We start from the raw sequence: 16,939 nt of genomic DNA, 5'->3' as shown, positions 1-16,939 counted from the left end.
AGAATTTAAGGTCATCCTTGACTATATAGTTTGAGGCCAGCCTGGATTATGTGAGACTCTGGTGTGTGTGTGTGTGTGTGTGTGTGTGTGTGTGTGTGTGAGAGAGAGAGAGAGAGAGAGAGAGAGAGAGAGAGAGAGAGAGCCAGCTACAGCATGCATGTTGAAGTGAAATACATTGTTTAGGAGTCAGATCTCTCCTGTGAGTCCTGAGGATTGAACTCAGGTCCTCAGGTTTGGTGGCAAATGCCTTTACCTACTGAACCATCTCACTGGCCCAGTACACAGTATTTTGATTTCCTTTTAATACACTCATTCAGTCATTCATTTATTTGTATGTGGGTATGTGTGTGTGTGGGGGGGGGGTATGCTCTCACACAGACTTGCTCAGAAGCCGGAAGGTGCTAGATCCATCAGCGCTAGTTTTGCGGGATGACCTGCTTGCTGTGTGTGCTGGGATCAGAACTCCAGTTTTCATGACCGTACAGTGTGTGCTCTTAACTCCAGTCCCCAAAGCTATTTTATGATTTTTTAAAAAGAGACTTTAATAGAGAGCCTTGCCTGAAACATGTGAAAAGATGAAATTGTTCTACAGAATGTGCCTGGAGTCAACGCACCATTGCCATTCAAACAACGCTGGGTGGGAAACATGGATGCAAATGACAGCTGCTCACTCAGCAGTGATCAGTATCTTTATTCATACACGCTTGCTTCCGAACTACAATGAATGCATCTAACAGCGAATCATGCAAACGCAGAGTAGAGGTTACACAAATCCAAGAAAGCTAGGCGGTAATTTACATATCTACCTCACCTGCTAGGTAACCAAGCAAGCAGTGGGACAGCCCCTGGTTTATCAGTGAAGGCCCAAACGGGCAACAGCCTCCACCTTTGCTCCTTCCTCCAAATCAATTTGGGGTTTTTCATGGTATTTTTTTTCCCAGTGAGAGATTTAAGCACGCCGTTTCCTTCATAAAACGAAACAGAGATCATGTAGAAAACGCAACTCCAAATGCATCTGATCATCTATGAAAGGTATTCTGAAAAACCTTCATAGTCAGGATAGGAGGTCGATTCTTAGAAAAAACCTTTAGCCTCAAAATAGCAACCACCTTCCGTGTATAAATTTTAATAGTCTACTAAACCTCCCAAGGAGAGAGTCACATTTTTCCAGGTAAAATATTAACAAAAATCTACAAACGTTGATCACAGAATAGTCTTAAAGTAGGAGACAAAAGGCAGTGTTGTTTGATCAGAAAGTACAAAGCTGCCTTTTGTCCAAGTTTAGAAAAGGGGGTTCTTACAAAGTGGCCTGGGCTGGATAGGTGCTTTCGCAAAAGTGGGGTTCTGTCTACTCAAATCCATGGAAATGGAAGCAGATGCTCAGGCCCACTAAATGCTGTCTCTTCTGGGGATAGTAGGTTTGGATTACCCAGTAGGCAGAATCCTTAGTGGGCATCTCTCTACTTTTATCAAATGTGAGAGACTGAGGGACCAGAGGGTCGTGAGACAGAGTTGAAAAAGCACCCCCTTCTTGCTCCGACTCTTACAGTGCAGAGCGGGGCCTTCTAGATCCCCAAGAATGCTTTCCTAGGGCTGCATCAAAAAGGGGAGCTATAAAATCATCATCCCTACAGTTGAAAGATAGCTAAACCTTGCACAGCTATCTTTAGTGTCTACTAAGAAAGAGGGAGAATATCATATGGCAGCCAATCCAATGTAGTCTCCAGACCTCACTAGCATGGGAAAATCCTGCCATGGTAATGCAGATCATGGGTGCTCTATCCAACCTGGGCGAAATCCTATAGGTTGTACAGAATTGGAATTTTATGAAATTTTTATTATTTTAAAAACTCACTTAAAAAGAATTGAGTTATTAAAGTCCTCTATAAAAAAGTACAAATAGCCCAGGATACCCAGGTCTTCTATTGGAGTTAATAAGTTAATTTCTTGTTTTAGGTTAAAAAAAAAAGTCTTTGGAACTTGTGGACTTCCAAGGGGGGTCAATATAAGGCTGTTTAATGACTTGTTGTATCTTCTGTTTATTGACTGACACCTGACTACATGAATGAGGGGCAGGGAATGCTGAGCCAACCACACTTTTTAACCACCACCATATTGTCACTGGGACAGCGGTAGACACTGTTTCTAGAACACTGCATCTGTACATGCCTCAAGCACCCTTTCCTGATTTTGTGGATTGTTCTGACAGCAGAAAGTAACAGCTTTTTCTGGATTTGCTACACTGGCCTAGTGAGATGTGGCAGGGGTGTTGACAGTCCAGCACAGTTTGTTAACAGCGGTTCATGGAAAACAATTTAAAAACCAGTTTCCTAACATTCTGTCATATTAGTGTGGACCCAGTGCTAACCAGAGAACCTGTCTCCTTCCTGGCTATTGTCCCCCCACCCCCACCCCAACCTCTCTCATGGTCAGCATCCTCTCAGGTCCCTGGCTCAGCACATATCTCCTGAGCGTGACTGTTTGATGTGTTCAGTCGTGGTGTGGGGACAGGTACCCCTGCCCTTCTGGGGTTGTAAACAAACAGGAAACAGCATGACATGTACACACAAGAAATAGATGATTTCATAAGACAAAGGTGAGAAGAATGACTGTCGGGTGGTGTTGCCTTGTGGAGGCGTTTAAGAAAATAAAGCCCTGCACAAACCCTTTCTATTTATTTTTTCTGCTAAGCGGAAGCTGGCAGGTCGCTGTTGGTTGTTTTTGTGACTTCTGGACCTAGTCTCGGCAGCTGTAATTATTGGAGGGATAAAGATGGAACTTAGTGCTTCCAGGGTCTGCTGGTTGGCTTGGCTCTGCCCAGGGCAAAGTCCTTGTTACAGCTGGGAGGGGTCTGAGAATGAACAACAAATTGTATTTGACAAAAAGCCACACATTTGAAGGCTGACAGATAGAAACTTCCATTTGCATCAATGAACTCCAGTGGAAAGCTCATTGAAGATAGCAAAACCTCTCCGCCAACCTTCCATGTCTTTCGGGGTGCACTCAAACCCTGCTCTTTAGTGGTGGTGACTTCTGCTTCCTCCTTGTTGGGATACATCAATGCGTGGCTCTTTTGGGGTTGGCAAGCCACCGTGCTTTGCTAAGAACTGGAGCTGGAGAGCAACAGCACTTGAGTGTTATTACTGGCCTCTGGTAATCTCTCATGTGACCATCTCAGACCAAGCTTCCAGAAGCTCTTGGCCCCCTGAGTTTCTCAAATTATTAATAAAAAGGACTAATAAAAGAAAAGGCTATTAGCTCAAACTAGGCCACAGAGGTAAGAGGGTGAAGGGCAAACAGTTTAGCTCCTGGAGATCCTCATCTACCTTTTGAATTAGCTCCTGCCTGGAGGTGAGCCTCCGGTTAACTCCCAGGGCTGCACCTGGCAGCATACTCCAGCTCTTTCCTTTCAACCCAAGCACCAGGTAACTTTAGATGCCACACCGAAGGCAGAGCTGGCAGCCCACTGGCCTGTGGTGGAACAGGGAAGAGCTGCCACTGGGCAGTGGCCACCTTCCAGGGAATATAATACAAAGCAATTTCAATGGATTTTCTGGGTCACAGCCTGATGGGTCCTGTGGAGACTTGGATTGTGCTAGGTTCTCCTTCACAGGCCCTGCCAATGCAGAGTCTGAGAGTAGCTGCTTTCTAAATAGTCCCCGACCCCTACGCCTGGGGATTAAACCCTTCAAGGCACCCTCCTGGTTCTGGCCTCCATGTGGTTGCTTCAGTTCAAATGACAGACTATTCCTGTAGCCCCATTTCACACAAGGTCTGTGAAGTGGGACAGTGATGTAGAATATTATCAGTTGATCCTGCCTAATAGCTGCTAATGGTTATCCACATGAGTTAGTTTTGCAGTAAAAGCTGTCTTTGCTGTCCAGATCATTAAAGTATTAGCCTTTTTCTGAATTTAACACTCAGCAGTGTATAGAATAGGCAGCATCATGAATGCTTCCTTAAATTTTTATCATCTCTCATAAATTTGTTCTTCAGTGTTCTGTTCCTTAGGCAAATGCTGGCCTGCAGCTCTGTTACTCCCCCTCCTCCTGTTTGAGAATGTCGGTGGATAGTCTCTAAGCATATAACCCATCCAAGGGATCACACATATTTTCTAGAGAAGTTGAATCACTTGGAGCTGGATGCTGGCGGTTTAAGGAAGAACCCAAGCCTGCTACTGGCGTGAGACAATCAGGCAGCTTGGCACCTTGGGAAGGATTGTCTACGAACTCCTTGTTCCTTCTCTGTGGCTTTCCTCACTTTGAGAGGCTCAGCTTCCTGTTGCTGTGCAATGCTGTCACTTCCCAGGCTCATCTATAAACCAATTCCTTTATGATTGGACCAAATATAGTGTTTTTAATAAGGTTAGGTTGCCAAGATGATGAGCTTGATTTCTAAGATCAATACGTTATACCCTCCCCCGCTTTTTGAGGTCTGAAGTCCAGAATTCATGAAAGATTGCAGAAGAAACTGCTCTTTTCTGCTTTGGCTCACTCTCCACTCCATATCTCCTTCTGATGAGGGGTTTTCAGAACAGCCTATGCTCCATATATCAAAGACTCTTGGTGGGTTGCAGGGTATGTGACTGTCAAACAGATAGGTGGAGAGTAACAAAGAGGATAGCTTAGCTGTGAGATGCTTTCGGGAGAGGTGCCTTCTATAAGAACTGGTGGGAACTTCATTTTCACTTGTCCTTTATGTTGCAGAAGCCTGCCTCTTCTAAACACCTTGTATTGGGAGGCGTTTGGCCAAAGACATGCTCTTCAAAGACCGGAATGTTCTAGGAACAGTTTTAAGACAGTACATGCCTCTGAAGAGAGTCTACTGGCAACAGCTTCAGAGATGGCTCTACACAGGCATGGGGATAAAGTTTGTCTCAAGGATTCTGTGTGTTCTGGAGTACACAGTGAGTTATTCTGGGGCAGAAAGACAGACTACATATTTCTGTGTGTCCATATGCACACACAGAAAGGAATCCTCCCACCCTTTCATCCCTAGAGACCCCAAAGACATAGGCCAAAAAGTAAACAAACAGATACACACACACACACACACACACACACACACACACACACACAGAGTTCAGTCCAGGTGCTGTAACAATGCCACATATATATGAACATATCAGGAATACTGGAATTAAACATTTCCAGCTGTCCCAAGAGAAGGGGTGGTAGAGGAACCTGAACAGAGGATAACATGAAGAAGTTAACAGAGTCTCATCTCAAAAATAATCCCCACAAACAAAACCGGGGTTTGCAGGTAGAATCAAATATATATATATACATATGTACACATATATAGTAAAACCCTAGTTAAATGTGTAAAGTAGCCATTCATTTTTAAAATTACATCTACATTAAAAAATTAATATATCTGATATAGAGTGCCAGTGTGTGGGGTAGCGGGTAAGAGAGAGCCCAGCAGCAATGGATAAGCTAACACTTAATCTTAAAGCAGACTGGAAACATGAGCGTCACAAATATAGCACAATAGTTTCTTATAAAAATTATCATAATACTCTTTATACTTGATACAATTATATCAATAATATAGATTAACTTGTTATTAAGGTTTATTATAAACATGCAAAATCCATTGCATGATGCACTCGCAAAACATATTAAAATCCTTCTAGCAAGAAAACATCTTTGAGCTCATATAAGCATAAAGTATCTTGATCCTACAGCTCCACATGTGTCGTTCAATTGGAACTGGGAATAGGAACCAAAACTATACTCTTTTTCATCTCTAAGTGGATGTGGGGCTAGAGAAAGGAGGAAAATTAATCTATAGGGACTGATGCTATTCAATACTTTGATTAAGTTACTATACATTGTACTTCCATAAACGACACTGCAGCTTATTAAATAAATAGTAAAAAAAAAGGGGGGGTGGGGCAGTCATTTCAGATTCTTAGGAAGGGTACCCACAAAGGTAGAAAAATGTTATTGTGTGTGTGGGGTTGGCTAACAACACTCTTGAACAGTGGCATGATTACTGATGGCACCCTGGATTGAAGAGTCATCTCCCAGAGATTAAAATGAACATACACATGGTTTATCCTTGATCTGAAATGATTTCACATGCTTGTTTAGCAAAGTTCTTAGATGATTTGGCCTCTTAAAAAGAATGAGTTATCAAGCTAGTTATCAACCAAGCAGGGGATTACAGATGGTAGATTCAATGAATATTTGTCTGAAGTTTTCTTTCATTCTTAAACTATGCACTATGGTTGTGCTATGATGCCTGGGAACAGTGATTAGGTTCATCCTGCCCTCTCAGATTCTAGGGACTATTTCCATTGAAGCAGAGAATAGAAGCAATGGGGTCTTCAATATATGAGTCCCCAACCTCTCTTTGCTTTCTATCTGGGCTTCCTATTCTTTTGTTCCAAAGACACCTTGGGTGGAAATGTTTCCTTTCCTTGAATTAGGGTGGGTTCACTTTACTATCTGTGGTTGATTCAGAAGTGAAAATCCAAGAAATGGACATGATGGAGAGTATATCAAATCGTACCAAAAAAGAGGGTCCAAGTCTCTAAGTTTTCTAGGAAGAATTAACTTGTATCCAGATGTGACTTTAACATAATTAAACTATACTCTGTACATTATGTCATCATCCACTAAGATATTGTTTTTGATTGGGGGATGGGGAAGAAAGTTGATCACTTATGGACTAATGTCCCTAGAATTTTCAGGCCTCTGTGTGGAACAAAATACAAGGCCATAGCCTTAAATTTTTATGGTTAAGGACCACTTCCCACTGCTGGGGAAGCTGGAAGCTGGGGAGGAATATGATCTTTCATTTTTGAGTTTCATACTGCACTTTGCAAGATCGGGTGCACAAACTGGGGGTTGACATACGAGAACCCTTCAAAATCAGACTGGTCTATGTTAGCGATGACCAGTTGATCTGGTGGTGTTAAGACAGGCTGCCCTCGCGTGAAGAACTTGTCAAAGTTTTCTGCTCCTTTGCCACACTGTAGGGAAAAAAAAAGAAAAGAAGAGATCAGAGGATACAAATCACAGAAGTAGGTTACTGAGAGCCTTAGGGGGAGGGCGTGCCACAGGGAAATTGGCCTGACTGGGCAGGAAGAATCTTGGAGGACTTGCAGGCCTACTGGAATCAGAAGCCAGGCACAGCAAACAACAGATAGTTATTTGATTATAATTCTTCTCATATGATAATTCTGAGAATATTCTCAGAATGAAACCCCAAATGGAAATGCACTGTTGGTTACAACATATCAAAAAGACAGCCTCTCTTACTTCAATATTATCTCATTGAGCAAGCAGAGCTATTAGCAAGAATGGTGCACACACAGGGCCATCAGTTATAGCTCCATGTTGAAAAGGCCATGCTATTGATTGTACCTGTAGGTACCCTTGAATTGACAAGGTGAGGTTACCTTTATTTGGTAAAAAGAACCCATATTTGGTTCTTTGCAATATTTATAATCAGACAGAAGCTGTGTATCTTTGACATGTAACTGGGATGTTTTAGAAACTCTAGCTCTCAGAGTAATCTTAAAGCAGTATGGAGTAGTACAGTGACAATGTAGGAGTTGAGTTCTTGCCACAAGCAAGTATTATGCATATCTGGATAGAGTTGGTCAAGAGGCTGGCAGGTCAACATGGAGCTCATTCACAGCATAGTCTCAAGACAGGAGAAGGTATGCACAGGTTCCCTGGGGAGGCACAGTAAAGTCTGTGCTCTGTCTTGAATATTATAGTCCTTCAGGATCCACCAAGGCATTCTTTGCAAATGGAGGCTTTTGGCATAGCTTCCCTGTGATTGTCTAACTAGTCAGCTGTTTATGCAGTAGTGCATGGGAATCTTATTCAATTTGTGGTCAATTATACGATTTAGATTTATACAAGAACCATTGCATGATGCACTCAAAACATTAAACTCCTTCTAGGAAGTAAAGAAAGGAATATCCTAACTTTTCCAAATACCTAAAAAGGCTGTGGCATTTCAAAGTCTCTGGGACTTCCAAGGAAGAGCTGGGAGTTTTACTGATGCTACTAATGATGATTCTGAGCATGCTGCAAACTGTTACTCTTTTATCTGCTGGTAGCATACCTGGAGCAACATGAACTCATTTTGAGTCAGCATACCTTTTAACCTAATGAGGAATTCTTGGATCTCTAACAGAGGATAGTTCTAGGTAACCTGTGAGGTTTTGTAGAGTTGAAAAAGGAACTCTATCTCCCTCCTCACAACATTACAAAGATTAATTGTGAAATTCTACATATAACATAGCACTTGGTCAGAGTTCGGCACACATTGTTTATTTATTTAAAACTAAGATCTGTTATGCTCATAGGTTATATTTTCTCTCCTATTTCCCAAATGGGTTTTCTAGGGAAACTCATTTCATTATAATTTTCCACTTTCTCTGCAGTTAATAAAACATACTTCTAAGTGTCTGTGGAGATAGGAAACATGTCCTACGTTCAAAGTAAGGTCTTCAAAAACAACAGTGTCCTTTTACAATATTATTTTCATTTAATAAGCAGTAATTATACTATGAACTCAAGGACATTTTACACTTCAGTGATGGGGTGGTGATGGGGGAGCTCTGTGTGTGTGTGTGTGTGTGTGCGCGCGCACGTGCTGAGGGTAGATTTCTATATGGTGATGTTGTGGGGATGTTCTCAAGACACTCTGTGGAGTCCATACAGGTGATGAATCACATTCAACATATCAGTCTGGCTCCTATATATGGAGCCACAAAACGTTGGCTTTGAAACTGCATATATATTCCCATGATGTTTTTCTTTGCCAGAATCCAAAGCACTTCAAAGCAAAGGTCAGCAGAGGCAGAGCCACATGCAAAGGATACCACTGAAAAGGGCTCTGTAGGAAGCAAATAAGGAAATATAGTTTCTTCTCAGGAACTAATCGGGCATCTATATTTTTGATCCATAAATCACATAAACAAGAAAAGCTAGTTCCCATTAAGATAATACATTCCACTCTATTGCAATGATGTAAACATCTAAAGAAACAGTTGTATTTTTGGTAAGACTTAATTTTCAACCAGGTAAACGGTTTCCTCCAGGAAATTCATTTTCATTAAGTTGACATAACTTGGACAAGGGGTGCCACTGTCAAATAATGGTTAGAGATGGATACTGCTAAATGTCTTAAGCTGAAGAACTTCCCCATTTCCCCTAAATATTTATTGGCTCAAAATATCAATAGTGAATCTGTTGGGAAACACTGGACTCCATATATCTAGACTGTAATAAGAGGTCCTGTGGTTGGTGTGAAGGGGCCAAGCATGAAAATTAGGCAAAAGCAGCCGTGTATGGGAGCAGAGCATGGAGAAGTTGCAGAAGGCCAAAGAAAAATGATGTAAGCAAGTGTTACAGCCCTATAGGCTTGGCTTTAAGGAGAACTCCATTTTGGTGATGGATGGGTACCAACTACCTGGAAGAACTCAAGTGCATTTACTGTGAATGCTTTCAGAGGGTGGGTATGAGAATCCATAAGAAGATATCATTTGTCATCTTTCTGACACTGACAATGCAAAGAAGACCAAGAAGGATATTCTATGGGGAGGGAGGGAGGGAGGGAGGGAGGGAGGGAGGGAGGGAGAGAGAGAGAGAGAGAGAGAGAGAGAGAGAGAGAGAGAGAGAGAGAGAGAGAGAGAGAATACATGCCTCTACAAGGCAAAGCAAGGCTAGCCAAGGTAAATGTTCTATTTGCCTTCCTGTCTAGCATTGCATTTATGGATTTGTTCTTTGAAAAGATTGTATTGTGTGGTCCTTTGAATACTATCTCTATGATGCTCACAAATTAGTTTCCAGTAAGAAGTTTCTTAGTAACATGGACTTTGTTGCCAAAACTAGAAGAATAGTCCTTAAGACCTACAAAGAGGACCCACATGAACACTGAGGAAGGTGGGGAGGGAAGAGCACATCAAATTCTACAGCTAGTATTCCAAGAAAAGTTATTGCTAAGGCAGCTAGTGCTTATAAAGCCAAAAATGGTAATAAATGGGATGGAAAAACTCTTTGGTAAATCCTTGTGGTGTTAGTACTGAAGACTGTGTAGCTAAGGGGAAAACATGGAGCACCAGTAAATCAAATTCCTGATCTGTGGTGGGGCACACTGAATGGCTATGTGGCTGTTAGTCTCAGATTTGCTCCCCACCAGAGACACCTTTCTATTCTCTCACCCCAACTCTCCTTGGAATTTTCCATGGCTCAAAGAGAGCAAGAAAGGTAGAGAAACCACATTATGGCAAATTAAGGCTTTTCTTGAACTAAGTTTAGGTAGAGACCAGAGGCAAGGGCAGGCTGAGTTTAGAGAATAAAAATTAAATCACTGAAATTCAGACATATCAATCATGAGACAAAAACCAAAACATCCTCCCCAAACAAACAAAAACAATGAGGGGTGTGAGTATAGCTTAGCAAGAAATGGGGATCATAGTCTTTGAAAAACTGGTGGTTGAGTCTGAAGAAGATACAAGATCCAAGACTCAGAAGATGTCTTATTCTTAGGGTTGTCATACCAGAGTAAAAGGCAGCAGGAACATTTTATCATAAATCTCATATTATGAAAAATATAAATTAACTTTACACTAGGGAAAGTCTCTCAAAAATGAACCTTCCCGTGCTTCTAAGCAAAACCAGGCCCAGAAACAGATGATCTCTTGTAGAAAATCTGGAGAAGATCTTGAACTGCTATTTAAAGATATTATTCAGAGATGTTAAATGCCACCAGAAAAACCAGACAAGCATTACAACAATCCCTTTGGACGCTTGTGCAGAAGATAATATAGTTAAGAATCTATTGTTCACTGCCTATGGTCCAGCTTGGATATCACTGGCTTGATGGGTAGAGAGCTACAGGTACCACTTTGGAGCTGTGTAGGGAGTAAGAGATGGGAGGGGCACCCAAGTGGCATCTGTGGATCAGCAAGTTAATGAGTGTCATAAGAAGCTAGCTTGGCTACAGATGTTCTCCCAACATTATTACAGACATTTGAAGGACAGCCTCCAATAGCAGCTAGAACAAAAGGCAAATTTGGGTTGTTTGTGACCTCTGAGTTCTAGACCTGTACAGCAGCTAAATAATCTTATAAACAATGCCTCTGGAGTGAATAGGCTTGGTATTCACACCCACAGGCCACCAACAACTTTCACTAATGAAAACTGTCAGAAATGTGATCCAGGACAAACTCAGAAGAGAAATGGGCAGCTGGCGTGTGAACCCAGGCAGGTCCCTTGACCTCCTTGGGAATGGTTTGTGTCTGATGCTCAGTACTGACACTTGGGGATAGCAGAATGAAGGACCAGGCCAGAGATCAAGAGGCCCAGGTGTAGATTTGGAATCTCATTTCATGTTCCTTTAAAGGTAAAATGGGGATGTGACCACCCACCTTCCAAGGCTCTGGTGAGAGCTAAAGGACCTAGCATGTGCAAGGCCATTCTAAATGATGAGATGTTATTCAGAGAGAAGATACAAACATGAACCAATAGCCCTGCATGCAAATAGATGATATTTGAAGAGTGAACAGATGTTATTAACAATCTGCCTTCTCTCTTATCTCTTCATTAAGGAATTAAAATCTTTGTCATTTTTTATATCTCTATCCAAATGATTAGTTTTACTCATCAGTCATCAACTAGACACGATCTAGTACCACCTGGGAAGGCAGTCAAGCAGTCTCAATGAGAGATTGTCTAGATCAGGTTGGTCTGTGGATAAGTATATGAGGAATTATCTTGATTACACTGAGGAAGCCCTGTCTACAGGGGGTGACACCATTCCCTAAGTCAGGGATCCTGAACTATGGAAGAGTAGGGAGAACAAGCTGAGTGTGTGCAGGCATGCACTCTTTCTCTTCTCTTCACCATGGATATGACCAGATAGTCCAAGCCTTTGCCACCTTGATTTGCCAAAAATAATGGACTGTGAGCTAAATAAACCCCTTCTCCCTTAGGTTGCTTCTCTCAGGGTATTTTATCACAGTGACAGAAGAGGAACCAAGACATCACCCATTTAGTAAATTTACCAATCAGTAAAGTGAACCCAGGAGAAATCACACATAGGGAAGATGGCACAGAGCATAGAATGGCACAGGCCCTAGATGGGATCTGGGTTGCAAAGTTCTGTGCCCACATCCTGTGTGGCAAACAGCCTTCCAAACCCTTTTGTTTTGTGAAAGGGTGGAGGGAGGAGCCTTAGCTGTGCTGCGGGGCATGGCTTTTTGCCTGTGAGTCTTACTCAGTGAGAGGCACTGAACACAGCACTTCATATGTGGGTCTACACTCTATGGTGTCACTGGAGTGTTGGATACAACTCCATGGCCACTGGCATGGAAACATGAGTGGTTACAGAACGATGACTACTAGGAAGCAAAATCACATGAATCCCAGATGGACAGCCAGAGTGCAGAACTAATGAAGCATTAGAGGTTAGCTGCAAAAGCACAGAAATAAAAAGGAAATGTAGGAATCTCGGGAGGGCCTCTTACAGTTGCTAGATAAGGCACAGTATCCTTGGCATTGAGAGAATGCTTCCCTATATTGAAGACTCTGTTTTGGGGGAGACTACACACTGTGCTATATACGCTGAACATTTATGAGAATATCACCCGTTCTCTGCACAGTTCCCTGTGTATCTTTGTGTGGGTTAAATGGCCAGGGGCAGACACAAGCTGGTGTGATCTGCCTTATGCTTCCTGGGAGGCCAGGTCAGATGTACAGAAGCCCCTGGGGTAGGGCCTCTGGCTACTTGTCTGCCCTTTCCATGAAGGTCAGCATGCTCAGGGAAGGTCTTGATGCGCAATGAGGGCAAGCAGCAGCACTCGGTTAATGGTGAAAAGTGAGGTTAGTTTGCTTAGTCACTCGAGGGTCTGGAAATGTGCTCACCGAAGGCCTGGATGCCCACTGAAGCCAGTGCATTTTGGTACAGAAATTCTGGAGAATAAGAACGGACAGAGGAGAGGAATTGGAGATGTCGAGAGAATCAGGAACGGCTGTGTGGAGAATGCCGTGAACCCACGAACCTCTGCAGAATATTGCTATGTGAAAGATGCAAGATGCAAAATGCCGTACTGTCGCCTTATGTACGGGTTTACACATGCATGTCACATTCTGGAAGGTCACAGAAAAGATCATGAATTGTGGGACTAGAAGTTAGGGTATCGGGGAGACCATCTTTCCTTTTCTGTTCTTACCCCTTGACTAGTGATTTGGCTGTAAATGGATAGTATTTTAATGGTAATAACTGCCTGAACGATATTGAAACTTCCTCTACTGGCCAACATTCCCTGGGATGAAGGACTAGAGGAGGGCTTTGGGTTCCTGCACACCGTTAGACACACTCAGCTTGCCTACTGCCTTAGAACAGTATCTTGGGAAGGGCAAACGCTGTTTGGGAGTCTAATTTAATCCATGCGTTTGTTGACAGATATAGGATCTAAGTCCACATAAATGAGTGCATTCTTAGTCAAGCATGATGGCTTACACCATTAATCCTGGCACTCAGGAGGCAGAGGCAAGTAGATCTCTGAGTTCAAGGAAGCTAGCCTGGTCTACATAGTGAGTTCCAGATAGGCCAGGGCTACATAGAGAAACACTTTATTAAACAAAACAAAAACAAAAGAGTGAGTGAACTTGTATGTGCGTGCTTGAGTGTATGCGCGCGCGTGCGTGTGTATGTGTGTGTGTGTGTGTGTATGTGTGTGTGTATGTGTGTGTGTATGCAAACAGGTTCATTTGTATATATGCAGGTGAATGAACAGTCTGTGCTCATATAGGCCAGAGGACAATCTCTGCTGTTATGCCTCAACATCTGTCTACCTTGTTATTTTCAGACAGTCTCTTAGTTGTATGGAGCCTCCCATGTAGGCTAGCTGGCTGGTGAGTGAGTTCCAGGGATCTGCTTGTCTGGGAAAATGGCTGTGTCCTACCACACCTGCCTTTTGCAATGAGCACATTTCTGAAGGTATAAAGTATAAAAGCCCACGCATGTTTGAGGGTGAAGGTTCAGCCTTGCCCAGTGTTATTTTCTATGGGACAAAGATGTGCACTCCATTTCGCCCTTCTTTGTATTAATGGCCAGAGCTAGAGAATTTAAAGATCTCTTTTCAGGAGTAGTACAGGGACCATCATTGCTGGGTCTTGACATTTGGACAAAGTGAACAACACATCAACTTAAGTCAGATTGGGTCTGTATACACACTGTCCTTAACCACCAAAGCTCTGAGGCTAACAATTTATTTATATTTGTTATTATTTAAAATGTTTCATTTTTATAATGAGAAAAAGATTTGGGAGGATAGTTATTGAAGAATAGGAACTGTTTGCTTCTAATTTGCCAGTGAAAGATGGAGAAAGATTTAAAGGCTTAAATCAAACCCTAATGCACCATGATGCGATTTCTTCTGTCCCCAAGGATGGTTAGTGTTTTAAAGTTGTCAGCAAAGCTCCTTGAGTCTTGAGAGTCTCAGTTTTAATTAGCATCCCTGTTACTGGCTCAACGGGAAGACCAGGAAAATGAATCTGCCTGCCACTCAAGAGGACTGATTAGATGTGCCAGAGGCATTCTCTCAGTTAGACAGTCTCTACAGACAGCCTCCTTCACCTAGATGGCTGCTGCTCCATGTAAGTAACTTTGCAGACTCCTTATTAAAAGAACACCATGCCATAAGATGTCTTCAAGTTTAGAAAATATACACAGAATTCTTTATGTTTAAAGAAGTATGACACCAGCAACTTAATCTCAAGTGGTATAGGAAAGCGTGTGTGTGTGTGTGTGTGTGTGTGTGTGTGTGCATGTGAGTATGTGTATGTGTGTTATGCATGTGTGCATGGGTTCAGAGAACAAACCAAAAATAGGACAAAGCAAGCACGGGAAACATTAACATCTAGGGGATCTATGTAATGTAGACATTCTTTATATGGTCCCCCTGTTCCCCCTTTTCCTTGCAGTGCTGAGATTGAACACAGGACCCCCTGCACTCTAGTGCCATACCTCTGAGCTACACTCCAAGCCTTTGGCTCTTCACCATAGGATCTCACTATATAGTTCAGAGTGTCTTCCTCCTGAGTACTGGTATTACTGATTGTTGCCACCACACCCAGCTTCCCAACTCTTTCACAAGTCAGAGAAATTCTTTCAAAATAATTTAAAAAATAACTGCCAACCCCAAACCATCACCATATTCTCTAAATAAGCTAATGATGTCATTCAAAGGTGGCCCTCCATCCTGTGAGCATCCCTATTGCTGCCTCCCTTCATGTGGTGGTGTGGGGGAAGGACCTGTGTTTGTGCCCTATCTTTGCTGTACCACCTATGCCTGTGCCTGCTGGCCTCACTGTCTTTGGCTCTTGTTGAAGGGATGACAATGTTCCAATGAAAGTTATTCTAGCGTTTTCTACCTCTTTTTGATGAAGTAACTACAGTGACTTCTCAAGAGAGGCTGTTTCTGAGAAACTGGCCTATTTTGAAAATTTTTTGTCTACCTGTGGATTCAGGAATATTTAGTTCTTGGTGTTGACTTTGCAGATTAACACCCCCCTCTCTAATATTCCTTCCAGAACAGGGGATATTTTTGGCTTGTCTGGAAAGGAGCAATGGTGCTTTGTGTGTGTGTGTGTGTGCGTGTGTGCACCAATGGACAGAACTCAAAAACAGAAGGAAAAAAATCAATTAACTGCATGCTCGTGGTACTTGTATACACTGCTATTGATTTGAGGTGAGGAATGGAGAGAAGGCTACTTCGTTGTGTGACTAACACACCAGGAGAAGTGCCACTGGGGTCGGAGTGCCTAGGCGGCCTTTGGGAGCTTTCCCTTTTTAGAACAGGCAGAACTCTTTCCCTTGGAAGAGTTAGGTGGACAAGCAGGCTGGCTGACTTGCTTCTCATGTGGTATTGTCCTCATCAGCTTGACACCACAGGTCAGAGGTGACATGTCTTTGAAAAGGATCGGTGTCTTCTTCCACAGTCTTCTGAATATGGACAGATCTTCTAATGACTCAGGTTGGCCGTGGGGAACACGGCACAGCACGGCTGATGTTTCCTTGAGGAGCTCGCAGGGACTGAGCTGGACTGTGTTTCTCTCATAAGGATGAGAGGCACTGGGCGAGTGGCTTCACTTATGGGTTGGGACATCTTGCCTGGTTTTATCTTGGCTTTAAAACAAGTTAGCACAGGAAAGCCTTCCCTGCCTACAGACAATTTTGGCTTTACAGTGGCATATGGTAGTCACTGAGAGACAGACATGGCTCTCCTGAGGACTGGGTCTTCTTGTTACTGTCACTGCAAGCCAAATACTTCCCTCGCTGCTGATACCACGGCAAAGTAGTGTCCCTACATCTGCTGCCCACCACTCCTGTTTGTTGTTGTCTTGTATGAGTGGCCGTCCACAGAAGTGTGGCCATAGAAGCACTGTAGGTCTTGGCTTTAATGCTGGCGGGAGATGGAGAGTCCTGTATAGAACTTGCTGATGGAGCACACCATAAAGGTTCTTTTGGTTTTGCGTGACACTTTGCTCTAAAGGTTAACTTTAATGTTACCTCAGTTGTTACTTAACTGATAAAGACAATGGACAGACTATATACCTAGGGAACCTTGATTCTTATAGGTCTGCCCTGCTGTGTAAAGTCTCTCCCCTCCTAGCACAGGACCAGTGATTCTAGAATCATTTTTCTTCAGAGCATTAAGAGTTAAGAAGTAGAAAAAAAAAAAAACAACAAAAATCAAACCCAAAGATGAAAGACTCCTGAATCTACACGCACAGACGAGATGCCCAGAAGCAGCCAGCCACTACTGTGAGCGCTGGCAGTCCACAGTTGGTACTTGACAATAACTGAAGGCTTAATTCCATGGAAGCCAGGGCAGTACAAATAGGAGAGCGCCTAATGGCCTTTAATCCTGTAGATCTCAGGAAAATTGGGTCTCCAGTGC

The 16,939-nt window shown here is 42.8% G+C and overlaps 1 protein-coding gene across 1 annotated transcript in view; it reads right to left on the bottom strand.

The window, feature by feature from the left end:
* Positions 1-671: 671 nt before the first annotated feature.
* Positions 672-16,939, bottom strand: part of Prkca (protein kinase C alpha) — a 396,501-nt gene continuing 380,233 nt past the window's right edge. Inside the window, exon 17 of the mRNA XM_052194107.1 lies at positions 672-6,982. Within this exon, the coding sequence (XP_052050067.1) occupies positions 6,818-6,982 (165 nt within the window). The 3' untranslated portion in view covers positions 672-6,817. The remainder of the gene's footprint in view (positions 6,983-16,939) is intronic.

Source organism: Apodemus sylvaticus, chromosome 10, assembly GCF_947179515.1.
Source record: "Apodemus sylvaticus chromosome 10, mApoSyl1.1, whole genome shotgun sequence".
Lineage (NCBI taxonomy): Eukaryota > Metazoa > Chordata > Mammalia > Rodentia > Muridae > Apodemus > Apodemus sylvaticus.
The sequence above is the reverse complement of the archived record's forward strand: the minus strand, read 5'-3'. Positions and strand labels throughout refer to the sequence as shown.